The 15,884-nt window shown below is 43.8% G+C and overlaps 1 protein-coding gene across 2 annotated transcripts in view; it reads right to left on the reverse strand.

The window, feature by feature from the left end:
• Atg2b (autophagy related 2B) overlaps positions 1-15,884 on the reverse strand; it is a 70,131-nt gene that overhangs the window by 30,834 nt on the left and 23,413 nt on the right. For both annotated transcript variants that reach the window (XM_063261999.1, NM_001427775.1), the window contains exons 7-18: positions 14,246-14,342; positions 13,104-13,289; positions 12,007-12,161; positions 11,814-11,916; positions 10,202-10,463; positions 8,421-8,571; positions 7,857-7,949; positions 7,541-7,729; positions 3,708-3,981; positions 2,197-2,299; positions 1,778-1,973; positions 985-1,127 (exon numbers count right to left, since the gene is read on the reverse strand). In XM_063261999.1, coding sequence (XP_063118069.1) covers positions 985-1,127; positions 1,778-1,973; positions 2,197-2,299; positions 3,708-3,981; positions 7,541-7,729; positions 7,857-7,949; positions 8,421-8,571; positions 10,202-10,463; positions 11,814-11,916; positions 12,007-12,161; positions 13,104-13,289; positions 14,246-14,342 — 1,952 coding nt within the window. The remainder of the gene's footprint in view (positions 1-984; positions 1,128-1,777; positions 1,974-2,196; positions 2,300-3,707; positions 3,982-7,540; positions 7,730-7,856; positions 7,950-8,420; positions 8,572-10,201; positions 10,464-11,813; positions 11,917-12,006; positions 12,162-13,103; positions 13,290-14,245; positions 14,343-15,884) is intronic.

Raw genomic sequence — 15,884 nt, forward strand, 5'->3', positions numbered from 1 at the left:
AAATAAATAAATAGTTTAAAAACAAAACAAAAACCGTCCTTAACTTGCTACCATTTTCTTTCAATTTTTCAATGGCCTGGTATGTGAAATCTTGTCCAGACTACTGAACTGAAGTGGACCTTGGTACCCTACCTAAGACTCACAACCACGGGTCTATGGGGAGACCCAGAGACCCTAAGACTTAGCCCTAAGGGCTACCAGGCACCAAACAAATCCACTGCAGAAGCATCTTCTCTGAGGACAAGGGGAAGGAGAACTGGGCTGCAGCTGGAGACAATGAGACTAAGTAAGCCCTCCCTCCCTCCCTCCCTCCCTCCCTCCCTCCCTCCCTCCCTCCCTCCCTCCTGAGGTTGCTCAAGAGCTCACTCTAGGCCTGATGCTGACATGATTTCATCCTCCAAGAGGCCTTGCTGAGTAAGCCCCAGTACCATCTCCATTTGGCAGACGTACAAACTGAGGTGACAGAGGCTAAGGAAAGTATCCACACACATCAGTCTGTGACCCAAAATTCCATCTCACCCTATTTCCTAGGTAGATGTGTTGGAGTACTTAAACACAATAAATTACAAATTTTTGTTACAAAAAACCTGAGAAACCTAGCCAGTGCCTGTTGGCCTGCTATTCAACTCTCCTAATGCTCTTCAAGCCATTGAAAAACAGCACTTCTCAGTACCTGGCAGCTTGCTGACACAGCCGACAGGCAGCATACAGGCTGGTGTGGTAAGCATTTCACACACCCACCACACAAGAGAACATACATACAGAGAAAGCAGGTATCGCCTGATCTTGAAGTTACACGCTAGTACAGTAATTCACGAATCATTCCTGTTGTTGTCATGGACGTTTAGGAGGCGTTGGTGGTGCTCTTTCTGACACAGGCTGGGACACTCAGCTCCACGGACAATATCAGCAGTGTACAAAATCGTATGAAAGCAAGAGACTGGAAGGTGGAGCGCTTGTAGCAGCCGGGCGGCTCGCACTCACCTGTTGTACAGCTTCTCATAGAAGCTTTTGTTGGGCAGGGTCAGGTGAACGTTGGGCAGCAGAAGTTCCAGCACATAGTGTGAGCTGCTGATGGCTTTATCCTGGAACTCCATCATCTCCACAGGGTCTCCTGGCATCACCATCTGAAACAGAACAGTGTAATGTGAGAAAGCACATCAAAGAATAGTTTAAAATACTGGGGCTGGGGACTTAGCTCAGTGGTAGAGCGCTTACCTAGGAAGCGCAAGGCCCTGGGTTCGGTCCCCAGCTCCGAAAAAAAGAACAAAAAAAAAAAAAAAATAGTAGCAGCATTTTTAAAATTACTATAACATTTACTATGTGAGCAAATAAATAAAACATAACCTTTAACTAGGGAGAATATACATCAGGAAAAACAGATACCAAGAGTTACAAAGAAGTATAAAAAACACACGGATATTTATGTTGTTGCTATTGCTACTTGGGAGTTCTTGCTGCTGGTGATCTTATTGTTCCGTTCTTTGTACGGGAAGGTCTTCGTAATATCTCCCAATCTGGTCTCAAACTTGCAATCCTCCTGCCTCCACTTCCCAAGTGTTAGGACTATAGTGGTCTTTCAAAACTAAAGAACTAGCCGAGTGTAGTGCACAAGCTGTAATCGCACAACTTGGAAGTGAAAGCAAGAGGGTCACAAGTTCGAAACTAACCCGAGACACAGAGAGAAAAGGAGGGCAGGGGAGGGCAGAGGAAGCAGGGAAGCATTCTCCATGGCCAATCAGGATAACCACCCTGCAGTGCTCGCCACACTTTTTACCTGCTCATTCTCAAACATTACTCTACGAGAGGAAAAGGGAGATGGGGCTGGCCGCCTCAGGTCACAGACATCTTTCAGGGAGTGAGCTCCTCCTTCCTCCTCCTCCTGGTAGTGACCATCATTCTCTTCCTCTTCCTCTGCTGCTATTCTCTCCAAAATGGAATGCATGGCTGGTGGATTTATTTTCAGTACCATTCTGATTGCAAAGATAATTTGAAAAGTCAAGGACTAAGAATAAGCAAGTTTACACAGTGAACACTGATTAAATGTCAATTTGATTAGACCGAACTATAAACATAAAGCCCAAAAAAACTTCATGGCACATAACACAATAAAGGAAGGAAGGAAGGAAGGAAGGAAGGAAGGAAGGAAGGACGGACGGACTTTTTGACAATCCCACATGCACCACACTTGCTTACCGAGGCCAGTCAAAGTCATCTGAGGACGCTGTATCTCCGTCGACTCCACCACACACATGGAAAAACTTGACAGACGGCCCTCCCTTCTCCTCCTGGAATGACCCTACAGAACCGAGACGGTTTACAGCAATGTGCTTCTCGAACGCTGAGGACCTCACCGTTCAGACCTCTGCAGTACCCACTCACTCGTTCCTACTTTAATGTGACCTGTGCTAGGCATGACGTGCATATAAATATGCCAGTTCTTATTCAAACAAAATCCTCACTAGTATTTCATGTGTACGACACATAATTATAGCAAACATGTCCAATCACCACCTACTGAGTACTGGTAACGATTTCTTGTGTGTACTTGAGGAATCAGGTAAACTCTTTCTCAACATCTATTCCTTTGAGGCAGGAGCATGAACTTTTTTCGACTAAGTTGGCAGGCGACAAGTCCCAAGGACACTTTCCACCCACTTTCGGACATGTGAGACCACACCCAGCATGTTATACAGGTGTTGGTATCTGGACTTGGGTCATTGAGGTTTTATAGCAAGTCCTCTTAACCACTCAGCCATCTCTCTAACCCCAGTTATTTCTTCCCAGAAGAAAAGTTCATAGCTTAGAGCTATAAGTCAGAGGCAGAGCAACTGTCCAGCATGTACGACCCTAAAGCCAGTCTCCAGTGTGGCAGAAGAAATAGAGAAAAGCCTATGCGGCTAACTGAGCACTGAAAACATAAACATAGAGTAAGCACACTTTGGCGGGTACCTCGTATATGCATGTAACTACCACACTGGTTTCTCCCTGAATAACCTTCACAACCTCCTTCTAAACCAGAAAGCTACAGTCACAGCGAGGAGGAGCGCAGAAGGCATGTAAACATCTGCTCCTGAATGTGGCAGGCAAATGCCCACTTAAGTATCAACAGAAACTTGTCAAACTCAGAGATCAGAACAGACAAGGGAAACTCTGGCTGGCGAGAGGGCAAGGGGAACTGGTGGCAGAGGCAGGAGCCAAAGGGGCAGACTTTTCACCCACTCTGCTGACCAACCTGCAGGTTAGTCTATGTCATGTTTTACCATGATGTCCCCAGAAGGGAGTTAGTGTGGTGACCAAGGACTCAGGTGTCAGATTTGCCCTCACCACTGTGAGCTAGGGAGAGACATCCTCTTCAGTCACAGATGGGCAATGACAAAGAAAGGAAAGGACAGCATGTCTGTGACCTGCATGTACAGGACCCAGCAGAGACTCAGGCCACACGCCTCTATCGCACACAGGAAGTGGTCTGTGACGACAGAAAAGGCTAATGCTCTCGTTCCTACAGAAGATGACAATGGCAGTCACCAAAGCAAATCAGTCACTGCCTTGCTGTCTTTTTTTTTTAAACTCTCCACACAATTCTGGGGGGAAGGCTATTGCTCTATTCTCTGTGTCCCCATTTTGCCATTTTAGGTGCTGTCAGGAGCAGTGTTCTAATGTAGCTGCTCTGGGAGCACACACTGGACAGGTGTGTTCGGTCTTACCAGACAGCTCTCGAAAAGTCAGCTCCAGTTTGGTTTGCTCTGGGGTGGCTCCTCCCACAAACTCCGTCTTACATTCCAGATCTGTGAAGTCTAAATGAAGGGTCTCCTTCTGCAGAGACTTCTTAAACCAGGGTCCTCTTTCCTGGTCTGACCGAAGATCGGGAATAGGGAAGCGAACAGAGAGGTGCAGTGCTGGGGTGGCAACTTGTACTGACAGCCTCCGGTTTGCAGGACTGTGCGAGTCATCTAGGAACACTTCCGTGAAAGCCTTGTGCTGAAACAGGATGAGGAATGCTCAGCTTTTCAGTGTGCACCAGCACCACTCCCCACATGCCACAGCACCCAGAACAAACCATATCTCACCATAAACTACAAGGAAAGAAAGGAACAAACTAGCCTATTAACCAATCCAATAAGGCTGAATATAGAGTATCTTATACCTATATGGACACAACACCTCTCAATAATAAAACTGATGACCTATGGTTTAGGCAGAAAGTAGGAGGTGGGGCATACAGGAGGCAGAAGGCAGACAGAGCCAGGGGAGGAGGATCCAGCCGGGAAGATGTGGTGAGATGGACACATGGTCCCCGGGCACAGGTAACTAGCCAGGTGGCAGAATATAGGTTAGAATATATGGGTTATTTTATATTATAATCTAGTCAGAGAAGAATGCACCTATATGGTCAAGGCCATTAGTAAATATATTTTGAGTCTGAGTCTTATTTCCGGGAGTATGAGGCTGGAGGGAAGAGCCAGACCTAATGTCTACAGTTAAAAGTCACTATTATAAGCAATGGTCAAAAGCACCCATTCAAACAAAAGTTGGTTTCTAATTCTCCATAACATGTCCTCCCTCTCACAAAGCTCCCTGTCATGGCGACCCGGATGGGATCCAAGGTGGTGTCCTCCACTGACTTCTCCCTAGCCCGCCCTGTTCTAGCAGGTTCCCTTGCTTCTCTGAAGTTAGAAACCAGGATTATTCATAAATCTATTCTATCTCTTCCCTGTTTGGCTTTCTAACATCAACTCCAGTCTTAAATCTCAAATCAAAACTAAGAAAATCCAGAGGCTGATGTGGCCATGCCCACACAGCCGAGGTGAAGAGCAGATCCAGAGACTGGCCACAACTTAAAAGAACCACAACAGGAAGCAGTGAAAAGTAAGGACCGCTGCTTCAACACCAGGAACTGAGGGCAAAACTGCTTCAGCCTGGAGCAGCTGCGACTGCAGGCACCCACTGCTACACTGACCTCTTCCCACTAAGGCTGCCTGTCGGCCTGGGACTGGGCCTGATCCTACTCCAAACACCGAACTCCCAGGGCAGTTTCAAGAGCCTTCCAGACCCCAGCAGAAGCGACCAAAGCACTCCTGTGCTGCCTGGGCTTTCCTTCTTACCTCTTCATGTTTATGAAATGAAAATAAAACTGCATAAGTATGTTACAGTAATTTTCAAAATTATGAAAAAAAAAAAAAACCTGACCCCACTGTGCTGCACTGCTGTCAGCTCCTTGCCTAACCATCCCTCTTCTGCATATTGACTTTTCTGTCCAGATTTAACAGCTTCTGAGGGAAGCCAGAGTGCCAAGTGCCTGGAATTCTCCTCCTAGAAAGGCTGATGCAGGAGGAACACAAGTTCCTGCCAACCAGTTGGGCCAATAATGGGATCCTATTTCAGAAGACATTCTCCTTCTGACTTAACTCTTCCTGAGGAGTCGTCATACAGCTGATACCACAGCGTACCTGTTAGAAATGCAACAAGATGTCTTTGGTAGAATTACCAAAACTGACCTAGCTATCAATGCATAGCAAGGTAGAGGAGGAGAAGGCAACAGTTCAAGAACCCGGCAGGCAGTGGTGTGCATGCCTTTAATCCCAGCACTCAGGAGTAGAGGCAGGAGGATCTCTGAGTTCAAGGCCAGCCTGGTCTACAAAGAGAGTTCCTGTATAGCTAGTGCCATGGAAAGACTTATCTCAAAAAATAAAGAGAAAAAACAATTTTTAAATAAAAATAATTTTAAAATGTCTAATTTTTACTACTATGAACAATATTGCTCTAGTATAGTCTATTTAATACAGTAGAACTTTTCTCATTAATTTCCCCAATAAGTGTATTTGCTGAGTCTAGCATACTCTTTGTAGGGACAGAATGACATGGTTCCTGCCCCATGAATGTCAAATGTTGATGGCTGCTGTGGGGATAAGGTTTATTTCTATAATAATGTACATATTTTCATGTTCCTCCAAGGAACGTCCTCCCAATGAGTCCATGATAATCGGAGACAGCATGGTTTAGGAGGCGAAGGTGTAGCAATGTCTTAGCAAAATAGTAAATGCTAGGACCTTCAAGACGGCCTTTAAGACTGAGGAAAAGGACTCTAAACACAAGTTGGAAAAATATGCAAAATATAAGGATGCACTATGAAATGTATTAGGAGCCTCACAGATCTAAAGCCGTACTATGAGCCAGCCTACAGAGAGACACTGAGGAAGGAGAAAAAAAGATTTAGGGAATGGTAATTGCAAGGCAAGAATCCACCCAGCTGAGGTTCTTGTTTGTTGGCTTATTTATGCTTACAAAGGCAGGTAGATTCCTGAGTTCAAGATCAGCCAAGAACAGAGCCAATTTAGGTCCAGGTGTGGTCAAATGGTAATCCCCAGGCAAGGTCCCACCCAACTAAGTTTACAAAGGCACTCAGATCTCTAAATTCTTTTACAATATTAAAAAGAGAAAAAGGGGGACTGGAGAGATGGCTCAGTGGTTAAGAACACTGACTGCTCTTCCAGAGGTCCTGAGTTCAAATCCCAGCAACCACATGGTGGCTCACAACCATCTGTAGTGGGACCCAATGCCCTCTGCTGGTGTGTCTGAAGACAGCAACAGTGAACTACTCACATTCACAAAATTAATAATTCTTTTAAAAAAAAGAGAGAGAGAGAAAATGTAGTTGCTATCCTTTTCCTCAGTCACAAGGCTAAGGTCATGGAATGCTGATTTGTGGGATGGTCAAGAGGGACCCTGGAATAAATAACTGGTGTGGACATTAACAAACTGGCCTTTCGGTCTACACAAGATAAGCTAGCAAAAGGCAGACAGCAGTTCTTGGTTAGAATACAAGAGCTGAGTTATCTGAACTCTGAACAAAGCTCTTCAAGAACTTTTCCTAACAGGATTTCTGAGCCTTTTAGAATTTTTCTGTAGGATTCGGCCAGAAATCCCAAGGATTACTTAGAGAGCAACCCCAAGGATCACTTAGAGAGCAAATGCAGCCCTTTTACATTCTTTTCTGGCTTTCTGATTTTGATCAGAAAACCCAAGAATTACTTTCAGAATTTTTCTAACAGGATTTCTGACTTGGTTGGAAAATCCAAGAATTTTTTTATAGCAGCTTTTCTGGTCAGAAAACCCAGGAGCTATCCAGAGAACTATTTAGTAATTTTACTATAGGAGCGAGCTGTCTCAACCAGAGAGAGTGGTCTTGAGCAGAAAACTAGATGTCTCAACCAGAGAGTTTTTTTTAGAATAGTAAGAAAAAGCTGTTTATAGCAGAGCAGAACAGAGAGAGTACAGTCTGAGATGATGTCTCGATCAATTGAGCAGGCTACAGAGCCAAGAAGCTATCTATAGATAGCTGATTAGGGAGCCATCTTGAGCAGAACACAGGCCGACAGGTTGGACCCACGATTTGACTTGAATCGTTTGTCATCTTCTTCCCCCAGACACAGCCCGTCCCTGCTCCCACACACTCCTCTTAGAGCTCCTCTCCAGGCTGAGTCTGGTACCTGGTACATTTTAATTAATTATGCTTAGGGGCAACTTTTCGCACACTTACCAAACTAATATGCTTATTGTATGAGGCATACATGTGCGAGGCCATCATCTCCACTGTAGTGAGTTTCTGTGGCTGAAGCAAGGAATTTAACCTGTCCACAATACTGATATCCAGCTCGCATCGCACCGGGTTTAATTTAATTTGTAATTCTGCCTTTTGAGGAACTGAACTAAGTCTTGCTTGATTACCCTTTTAAAAAATAAAAGCACAATATTATTAACAAAATGGTAAAACTAGGTTAAAAACTTAACAGCTGTGACAAAATAAAGGCTAGACAACAATCTGAAGTGTGGCCGCACACACAGAGGTCTCTCACCTGGGGTCCTCTAGTCTCAGAGTGTTTATAATGAAGCTGAAGACACACGGGAAGGTGGGCATCAGTCCCTTCTTTGGAATGGAATGTCAGAAGCTTAAAGACAAGGATGGAGACGGGTTTCAGCTAGAACAGTAAGCTCAGGTCAATCACATAAACCCAGGCCAGGAAGCTGAAATCAACCATGCAGACCACAGGAGTTCTGTGAGTGAGACAGGCTTTCAGTAGTCAGAACAGCCAGCCCCACTCCAGCAGCCAACTGCGTGAAACTCAGCACCTCATTTGCTGAATGCAGACGAGGGTTCAAGCATTTAGTACCTAAGAAAATACTCTGAAAAGCAAAATGAAGTAACAGCAGGAAACTTGTCTGCCTCACTGCTTAGGAACTTTGTAGAATAACCTTAAACTGAAGTAGTTTAAAAATCTGTTTCAACAACACCAAAGATAAAAAACATTAACACACTTCATCACCTTGGAACATTTTAAAGAAAAGTATTGTTGTTCAATCGATCCCTTTAAAAAGCAAAACAAAGCTAAAACGCATTCCAAAGAGGATCCAGCATTTACCTCTGTGTAGTGAGGAGGGACAGAATGAAAATCCGTTGGAAACAGACACTCCAAAAACTCCATTTGCCCAATGGACATGTCGGTGCTGAAATGCCGGGAAGCTGACCTCTGTCTCTGCTCATAGGACACTTTGATGCCAGTACCTATAAATCTATCACAAAAGAAGCATTTAAGGGTCTCCACATGCTTCTAAATAAAGATAGCATAAGCATGCAAATGTTAATAGTATACAATGTTAGATATTACTATATGATGTGATATAAGGTTATCATATAAATATGACACACACTCTAACAAAAGCACGTGAGCTTCCCATTCCCTATGGGACACCTCCCAGGACGCCTGCACCGCCCAGCAGTGCCCTTCTCTCTTCCACACCCAAGCCTACACTGCAGTGGGTAAAATACCTCAGATCTGGCCAGGAACTGCAGCACACACACACACGCCTTTAGTGCCAGCACTTGGGAGGCAGAGGCAGAGGCAGATAGATATCTACAAGTTTGAGGCCAGTCTTGTATGTACCAAGTTCCTGGCCAGCCAAGGTTACAAGCTAAGACCCTGTCTTAAAAAAATCACTTCTTGGGGCTGAGGATTTAGCTCAGTGGTAGAGCGCTTACCTAGGAAGCGCAAGGCCCTGGGTTCGGTCCCCAGCTCCGAAAAAAAGAACCAAAAAAAAAAAAAAAATCACTTCTTCTAAAAAAATTCAGAACTGGGGCTGGAGGGATGGTTCAGTGGTTAAGAGCACTGACTGCTTTTCCAGAGGTCCTGAGTTCAATTCCCAGCAACTACATGGTGGCTTGACAACCATCTGCAAAGAGATCTGATGCCCTCTTCTGGTGTGTCTGAAGACAGCCACAGTGTACTCACATTCATGAAATAAATAAATAAATCTTTAAAAAAATTCAGAACTATAAAATGTATGAAATGGTATCTTAAAACAATCAAAAAAAAACAAAAAAAAAAACAAAAAACCCATATCATTCAAGCTGGGCATGTTGTGAACACGTGAAATCCCAGTAGTCTGGAAGACAAGGCAGAAAGACCATGAGTTTCAGACCAGGGTTTCTGACAGTTAAGACTGTCTCAAAAAACCAAGCAACAAAAATTTAGTATTTTAAAAACTTCAGTTGATGGGTTCAGTTTCTGTGTCATATTTTCTATCAGAAGCTGTTTCAAACTCTAACGAAACTTGGAGGGAACTGTTTTTATAATTGTATCAGAAGTCCTATGGTCGGTCCTAAGAGTAGAGTGTCAGGGCTGAGAGTGCAGCTCGGCTGCAGAGCAGCAGCCTTGCACGCGTGAATTTGCTCACACCCATCACCTCAGGAGGCGCGAGCAAGACAGCTGGAGGTCCAGAGTTGGCTCAGGCTGCCTCAAAGTTTGAGGCTAGGCTAGACTAGACTACATCATGAGATTCCGTCACCAAAAACAAATTATATTTGTCCAGACATTATATAAAATATCACTCATTTTACTCATTCTATAAATCCCATACATATTAAAATACACAGTATTGGGGCTGGAGATAGCTCAGCGATTAAAACCAAGCACAGGCTATTCCAGAAGATCCAGGTTTAAACCCCAACACCCACATGGCAGTTCACAACTGTCCAAACACAGGACTGTTCTCCCACTGCAGGGACTGTTCTCCCACTGCAGGGACTGTTCTCACACTGCAGGGACTGTCATCCATTGAAAACCAGTGCAGAAACAAGGTGAATAGTTGCAGAAGTGCCTATTTGGCTCTTTATGAAGTATCTTTAGTAATCATGAGAGTTCACCTAAGGTGGTCGTGTGAACAAGCTTCTGCAAAGACTGCTCGGAAAGCCTTAAAATCTCCCATTGAAAATATCGCTGGGTCCATCTTTTCTATACAAGAGAAGAAGTCGATGGCCATGCGTGTCAGTGGATTGACGGTCAGAGAGGTTTCCGCTGGAGACAAAGGATCGATGTGAAGCACAGACACTGAGAATATGCCGAGAGCCAGCCTGCAGATAAACTCAGGCCTGGATTCATCCACAGAAGCAGACCTAGAGGGGAGAGCTGAAACACAGAGTCATGAGTCAGAATGACGAGACGCTACCCGAGCTTTAAGGAGAGTAGGCCCAGAGCAGTTAGAGTAACAGTAGACGTCTTAAATAGACTGCTACCCTTCTGCCTCTGCCATGCAGGATTCTTGTCCCTGAAGTACGAGAGTCCATCTCAGTAAGGAGAAATGTGTGGACACATCTTTGTACTATAAAACTGTGTGAGAAAAAAAAAATCAAGATTAACCAAAATCTGCACACCAAATTCTCCTTTAAGCTTAGTTCAGTTAAATTAGTTTGGTTAAATTTTGAAGAATAAGGTTCAAGAGTGCAGAACAGTGGTAAAGCTGGTAAAGCAATCGCCCAGCATGCTCAAAGTACTAAGTTCAATCCCCAATTCTGGAAAGGGAAATGAAGAATCAAAATTGAAATTTTCTTTTAAACAATATAAAAACAATGAAAAATCAACTGAGCAAGCTAGTGTATGATGATGGAGACTGCCTGGGCACTGTCCAGTTTCTATGTCCAATGGGACACATGCACTTGCATTGCATGCAAATATAAACACACAGACACACGTGTACATAAGCACACCCACACATTCACACACAAAACATACATAAACATGTATGTAAACACACATGCACAATGCTTACACATGTGTATGCACACGCATACATACTGTGCACTCAAACACACAAATACATATACCATACATATACAAACACACATGAACGCACACATATCACACAAACACAAATCAGATAGTTGACTGAAAGTTTTAAATTGCAATAATGTGAAAGATATTATATATTTCCCCATAATGTCTATGTATTTAAACGTGTAAAATAATGAGAACAGGCACAGTGGTGCACACCTAACCTAGAACTCAGGAGGTGGAGGCGGGAGGTCCGAGTTCAACTGCGACCAAAGCTCGTCAGCCTGAGCTACATGACCCCCATCTCAAAAACAAAAGGAATATGAATAAGTAACTTTTAAAATATTTTTCAATATTTTCACTGTCCAACTATTCTTTCCTTCCTAAACTTTGTGACTGTCTTAGGCCAAAAGAAACCTTATGAAAGACTCACACACAAAATGTGACAGCACCCAGTTCAGGCTTGCCATGTGCAAGGTCCTGGGTACAATCCCCAGGGACACAGGAAAAGAAGTAGATGAAAAGACAGACAGACAGACAGACAGACAGACAGACAGATGATAGAGACAGATACAGAAATAGATACATGTAGGTAGGTAGACAGACAGACAGATCAGATGTTTATTCTGAAAGGAAGGAGAGAAAAATGGCAAAATACATTATTTTAGATACTCCTTTAAATTTTCAAAGCCTCCAGTGGAAACTAACCAGCTTTTTGTAAAGACGCCGGGTGGACCAAGTCAGACTGGAATGCTGGCCCTCTTACTGGCTGTTCTTTGTGGTCGGCAAACTCTCCCCAAGTTGGCTGAAGCTACAAAAGATCGGTTTTTTAAATACATAAATAAAGCCTAGGAGCTTAGAAGCAGCTTTTTCAAATCAGAAGAAATGAATAATACGTTACCACAGTAGCGCTTAGCGGAGATCCGGCAGGTGTGTTGGTGTATGTACTAGTCAGCGACAGCTCCAGGTCCATGTGTGGTGGGTCCCCAAGGGGTGGGAGGGAGGACAGACTGTGAGACATGTCCATGTCGGCCATGGAGAAGAAGACTTCCTCTTCTGGAGAGAATGATACTGTCATTGGTGATGCACTCCCCCAGTGTGCAAGAAGCCTAGTCACACTTCCGGAACCTCCTTCCAAGTGTGTGAGACACAGCCTGCGCCTCTGCTGCAGGAGGAGCACGCCTGAGCATGGCGCTTCGCAGCACGGTAAACATGCAACTGCACACAAGGAGCCACAGATCAAGCCTCCCCCCGAGTGTTCTCTGGGATTCTATGGCACGCAGTAATACAACAAACTTAGTTGTCACACAGCAGTTGAGAAGTTAAAATTCAGATTTTCAAATGGCATCAGCTTACAAAGGGCCCTGGGTTTGGTCTCCAGCACCACACTGTAAATAATAAAATTCTGTAGCTGTGCTAGTCTCTGGTTTCTTGTGAATATGGCTACTTTCCAGATGAGAATGAGGAACAGAGACATTTAGGACCCTACTGGCAGTTCAGTGCCTTCTCTCTAGTGATTGTCTGACCTTCGTGCAAATCAAGCTCAGGTCTAAAAGTTCTCTGAGTAGGCTTTAACTTTTGATTTGGGTCAACGTTTTCCATGCCAGCAGACTGTTACTCTTTGCTCATACAGTCTGAAACCCCGTAATGTAAAGCAGACTGCGAGGCAGTTAGACCAGCAAGACGGAAAGGCCAGCAACACTTTCTACTTAAGGAACACACTCAGGTGAGCGCACACTGATGAGATGACACGCGTCCCCAAACGATGTGTGTGTCGGTCTACATTTTACACACCGACTCCCTTAGGGAGAATAGCATTGCTTACAAGATCAAGAAACGGTAGCATGGTGCCTCCTGCTGTGCAGGTGCCAACAGGACAGAACCAATGTCACGCTGCAGGTCTGCTCTCCCCTGCAAGCGATTTCACAGTAGCTAAATCAAGTCTAATTCCACATAAAGGAAAATGCAGGTCTAGTATTGGCTACCTGGGCTGCTTACCACGGCTAGAAGGTGTACGAGTTGTTTCTGTCTCATAGAAGCTCTTCTCTGAAGACACGCCCAGAGAGAGGGAATCTTTCCTCAGATAATAACGGTTTAATTCCATCTGAATTCGGTACTCATCTTCCTGCTGCATGGGTCGATTTTTCCTGTCTTTATTAGCTAGCCCAATTTTGCTAGAACTTTCTACAAATATATAAAAGGAAAGCAAAATTAAATTTGTAGTTAGTTACTTAAGCCTTTTTTTCCCAAACTGCACTTATCCAAGAACAATGGTAACTTGACCACACTAGCAGAAAATCACTGTTCTACCAACTGGAGGTCTAAGCAGCAGTTTTGAGGGGTTTTTTTTCTTATTATTATTTTCTTACTTTAAAGTATTTCTTTAAAGTAACCTCATAAGAATCTTAAAAGAATCACAAAAATCAGTCATAACTTCTTTAAAACCTCAGTATGCAATCTACTCATCAACAACTTTTATTAAATCATGTTGGAAAGATGAGGGAAATGGGTATAGTCCCTCATCAGCAGTCCCGCCTCAGGGAGTCCCATCAGCCAGTGCGGCCATCATTCTTGTTCCCTAACCATAAAGTTCCCAGCTTAACCATTTTTTTTTTCTTTTTTCTTTTTTTCGGAGCTGGGGACCGAACCCAGGGCCTTGTGCTTGCTAGGCAAGCGCTCTACCACTGAGCTAAATTAAATCCCCAACCATTTTTTATTGGATTTTTTTTTATTTACATTTCAAATGTAATCCCATTTCCCTCACCCACTAAGCAACAGTTTTAAGCAAGTAGCCAAGAATCTAAACTCTCACCTCTAGAAAATGAGTACCTAAAAATAATCTGTAACTCACTGTGTACAAAAATTACAGTTTTTCCCTGTTATATGAAATATTAAATACAATGTTACCCAACCAAAGATACAAGCCAAAACAATTTCTAAAATGAATGTGGCACAAATACTCTAAATGCAAATTCAAACCACAACACAATATAAAAGATGCAATCTAATAAAGTAATCAGGATATCTACTTACAATACCTTTAATGTCACACACCCCAAAATAACACATGCTCATTTGTGTCCTGTAATTTCCCTTAGAGTTCCAAGAATTACAGGTATAACCCAGCAGAGGATACTTGCCTGGTCCAGCAATAGCTGCTAACATATCCAGAAGGAGGTGTACCTGCCTCGGTGACAGGAATAGATGGAAGGAGTCTATCTGTCCATCGACATCCAACTTAAAAACATAAAGCAGTTGAGAATGAACACATCACAGGCTCATCAGCAGGAACTGGGGAGAAGTTAAGGCAATGACAGTATCGCCCCGGTCTTGGGCAGCTTCACCTAACACTATTAATTCACACAAGCTCAATAAAAAGGCATAAGGACCTGCAACTGTTGCTGGAGGGAAAACCCTGATAAACTCCATGTCAGAGTCCAGCATCATACTGTCTGTCTATCTCCATGTCTTTTGGAGACCAGAGAACACATGGAGAATACAGCATCATCCCCCTTCAGAACAACCAAACCCTTAGAACCAATTTAGTCGGAGTTTATAGGCCCAGCTCAATCACACGGAGACTGCACAGCACGCCTGGAGGATGCCTATGGGGCTGCAGCCTGCCTTCTACACACAGGCTGGAGGGCACAGCAGAAACCCAGACAGAGAACAGTGCTAATGAGCGCTTCCCTTCTTATTCCCTGCACACACTTTCCCTCCCATCTGTCTCATTGTGTCTGGTGAGCACCGAGCCATCACCTAGCCTTCCTCTCTAGTTATTACTGTTTCTGCATTATAGACAAGGAGACTGTTCCACAGAGCAAAATGACAACTCCCCAGCAGGCTAAGCAGACAAAGGCAAAGGCCCTTCTCAGCATGGCCACCCATGGCACTCCTCAGCTGAGTGTTTGCTGACACCCACCCAGTAAAGCTGGGTACAGTGGGGAAATGTGTTACTGGACAACTTTGTTTCTTGGATTAAATCATACTCTAGTTTTATTAGAATGGAAAATCAGGTGTTGCATTTCTAATTGTCAAAGAAATATTTCATTAACGGTACATTCTGAATTTGGAATTCAAAGTACTCACTGCTTTCTTTTTTTTTTTTTTTGGTTCTTTTTTTCGGAGCTGGGGACCGAACCCAGGGCCTTGCGCTTCCTAGGCAAGCGCTCTACCACTGAGCTAAATCCCCAACCCCTACTCGCTGCTTTCTTTTGGAGCTAGAGAACACTGATAATAACTCAGCATTTCCCATTCTGTAATGTGATAACAAATTTCTCTAAATTTAACCAAGGCTGTCCCCTTCTTTTCTACCACCGTTTTCTCCAAGCATCCACTGGAACTAAATGTGTAAGACACCACAGACCCCAGGACAACTCTCTCAGGAACGAGAGCACTGAAGGACGTCGGAACACACCGCTCAGAGACTCAGGTTTAAGAACACTGAAGAGACTGAAGTTCTTTTTTTTTTTTTTTTTTTTTTTTTTGTTCTTTTTTTGAGCTGGGGACCGAACCCAGGGCCTTGCGCTTCCTAGGTAAGCGCTCTACCACTGAGCTAAATCCCCAGCCCCGAGACTGAAGTTCTAATCTGGCATGCTGCCCTGCTGGATGATTATGAGTTCCATTTACAAGCTCAGTGCTGCCCAGTGCTGATCTCCAGAACTTAATGTTTCCAGATAATAGTCATCTCTTTACATTAAACAAAATATACATAAATACTCAAGTAACTATGTAAAAACATTAATGTACAGAACAAGAACAATCTTGTCTCCAAATACT

The sequence above is a fragment of the Rattus norvegicus genome, chromosome 6 (assembly GCF_036323735.1).
Source record: "Rattus norvegicus strain BN/NHsdMcwi chromosome 6, GRCr8, whole genome shotgun sequence".
In the NCBI taxonomy this organism is placed as follows: domain Eukaryota; kingdom Metazoa; phylum Chordata; class Mammalia; order Rodentia; family Muridae; genus Rattus; species Rattus norvegicus.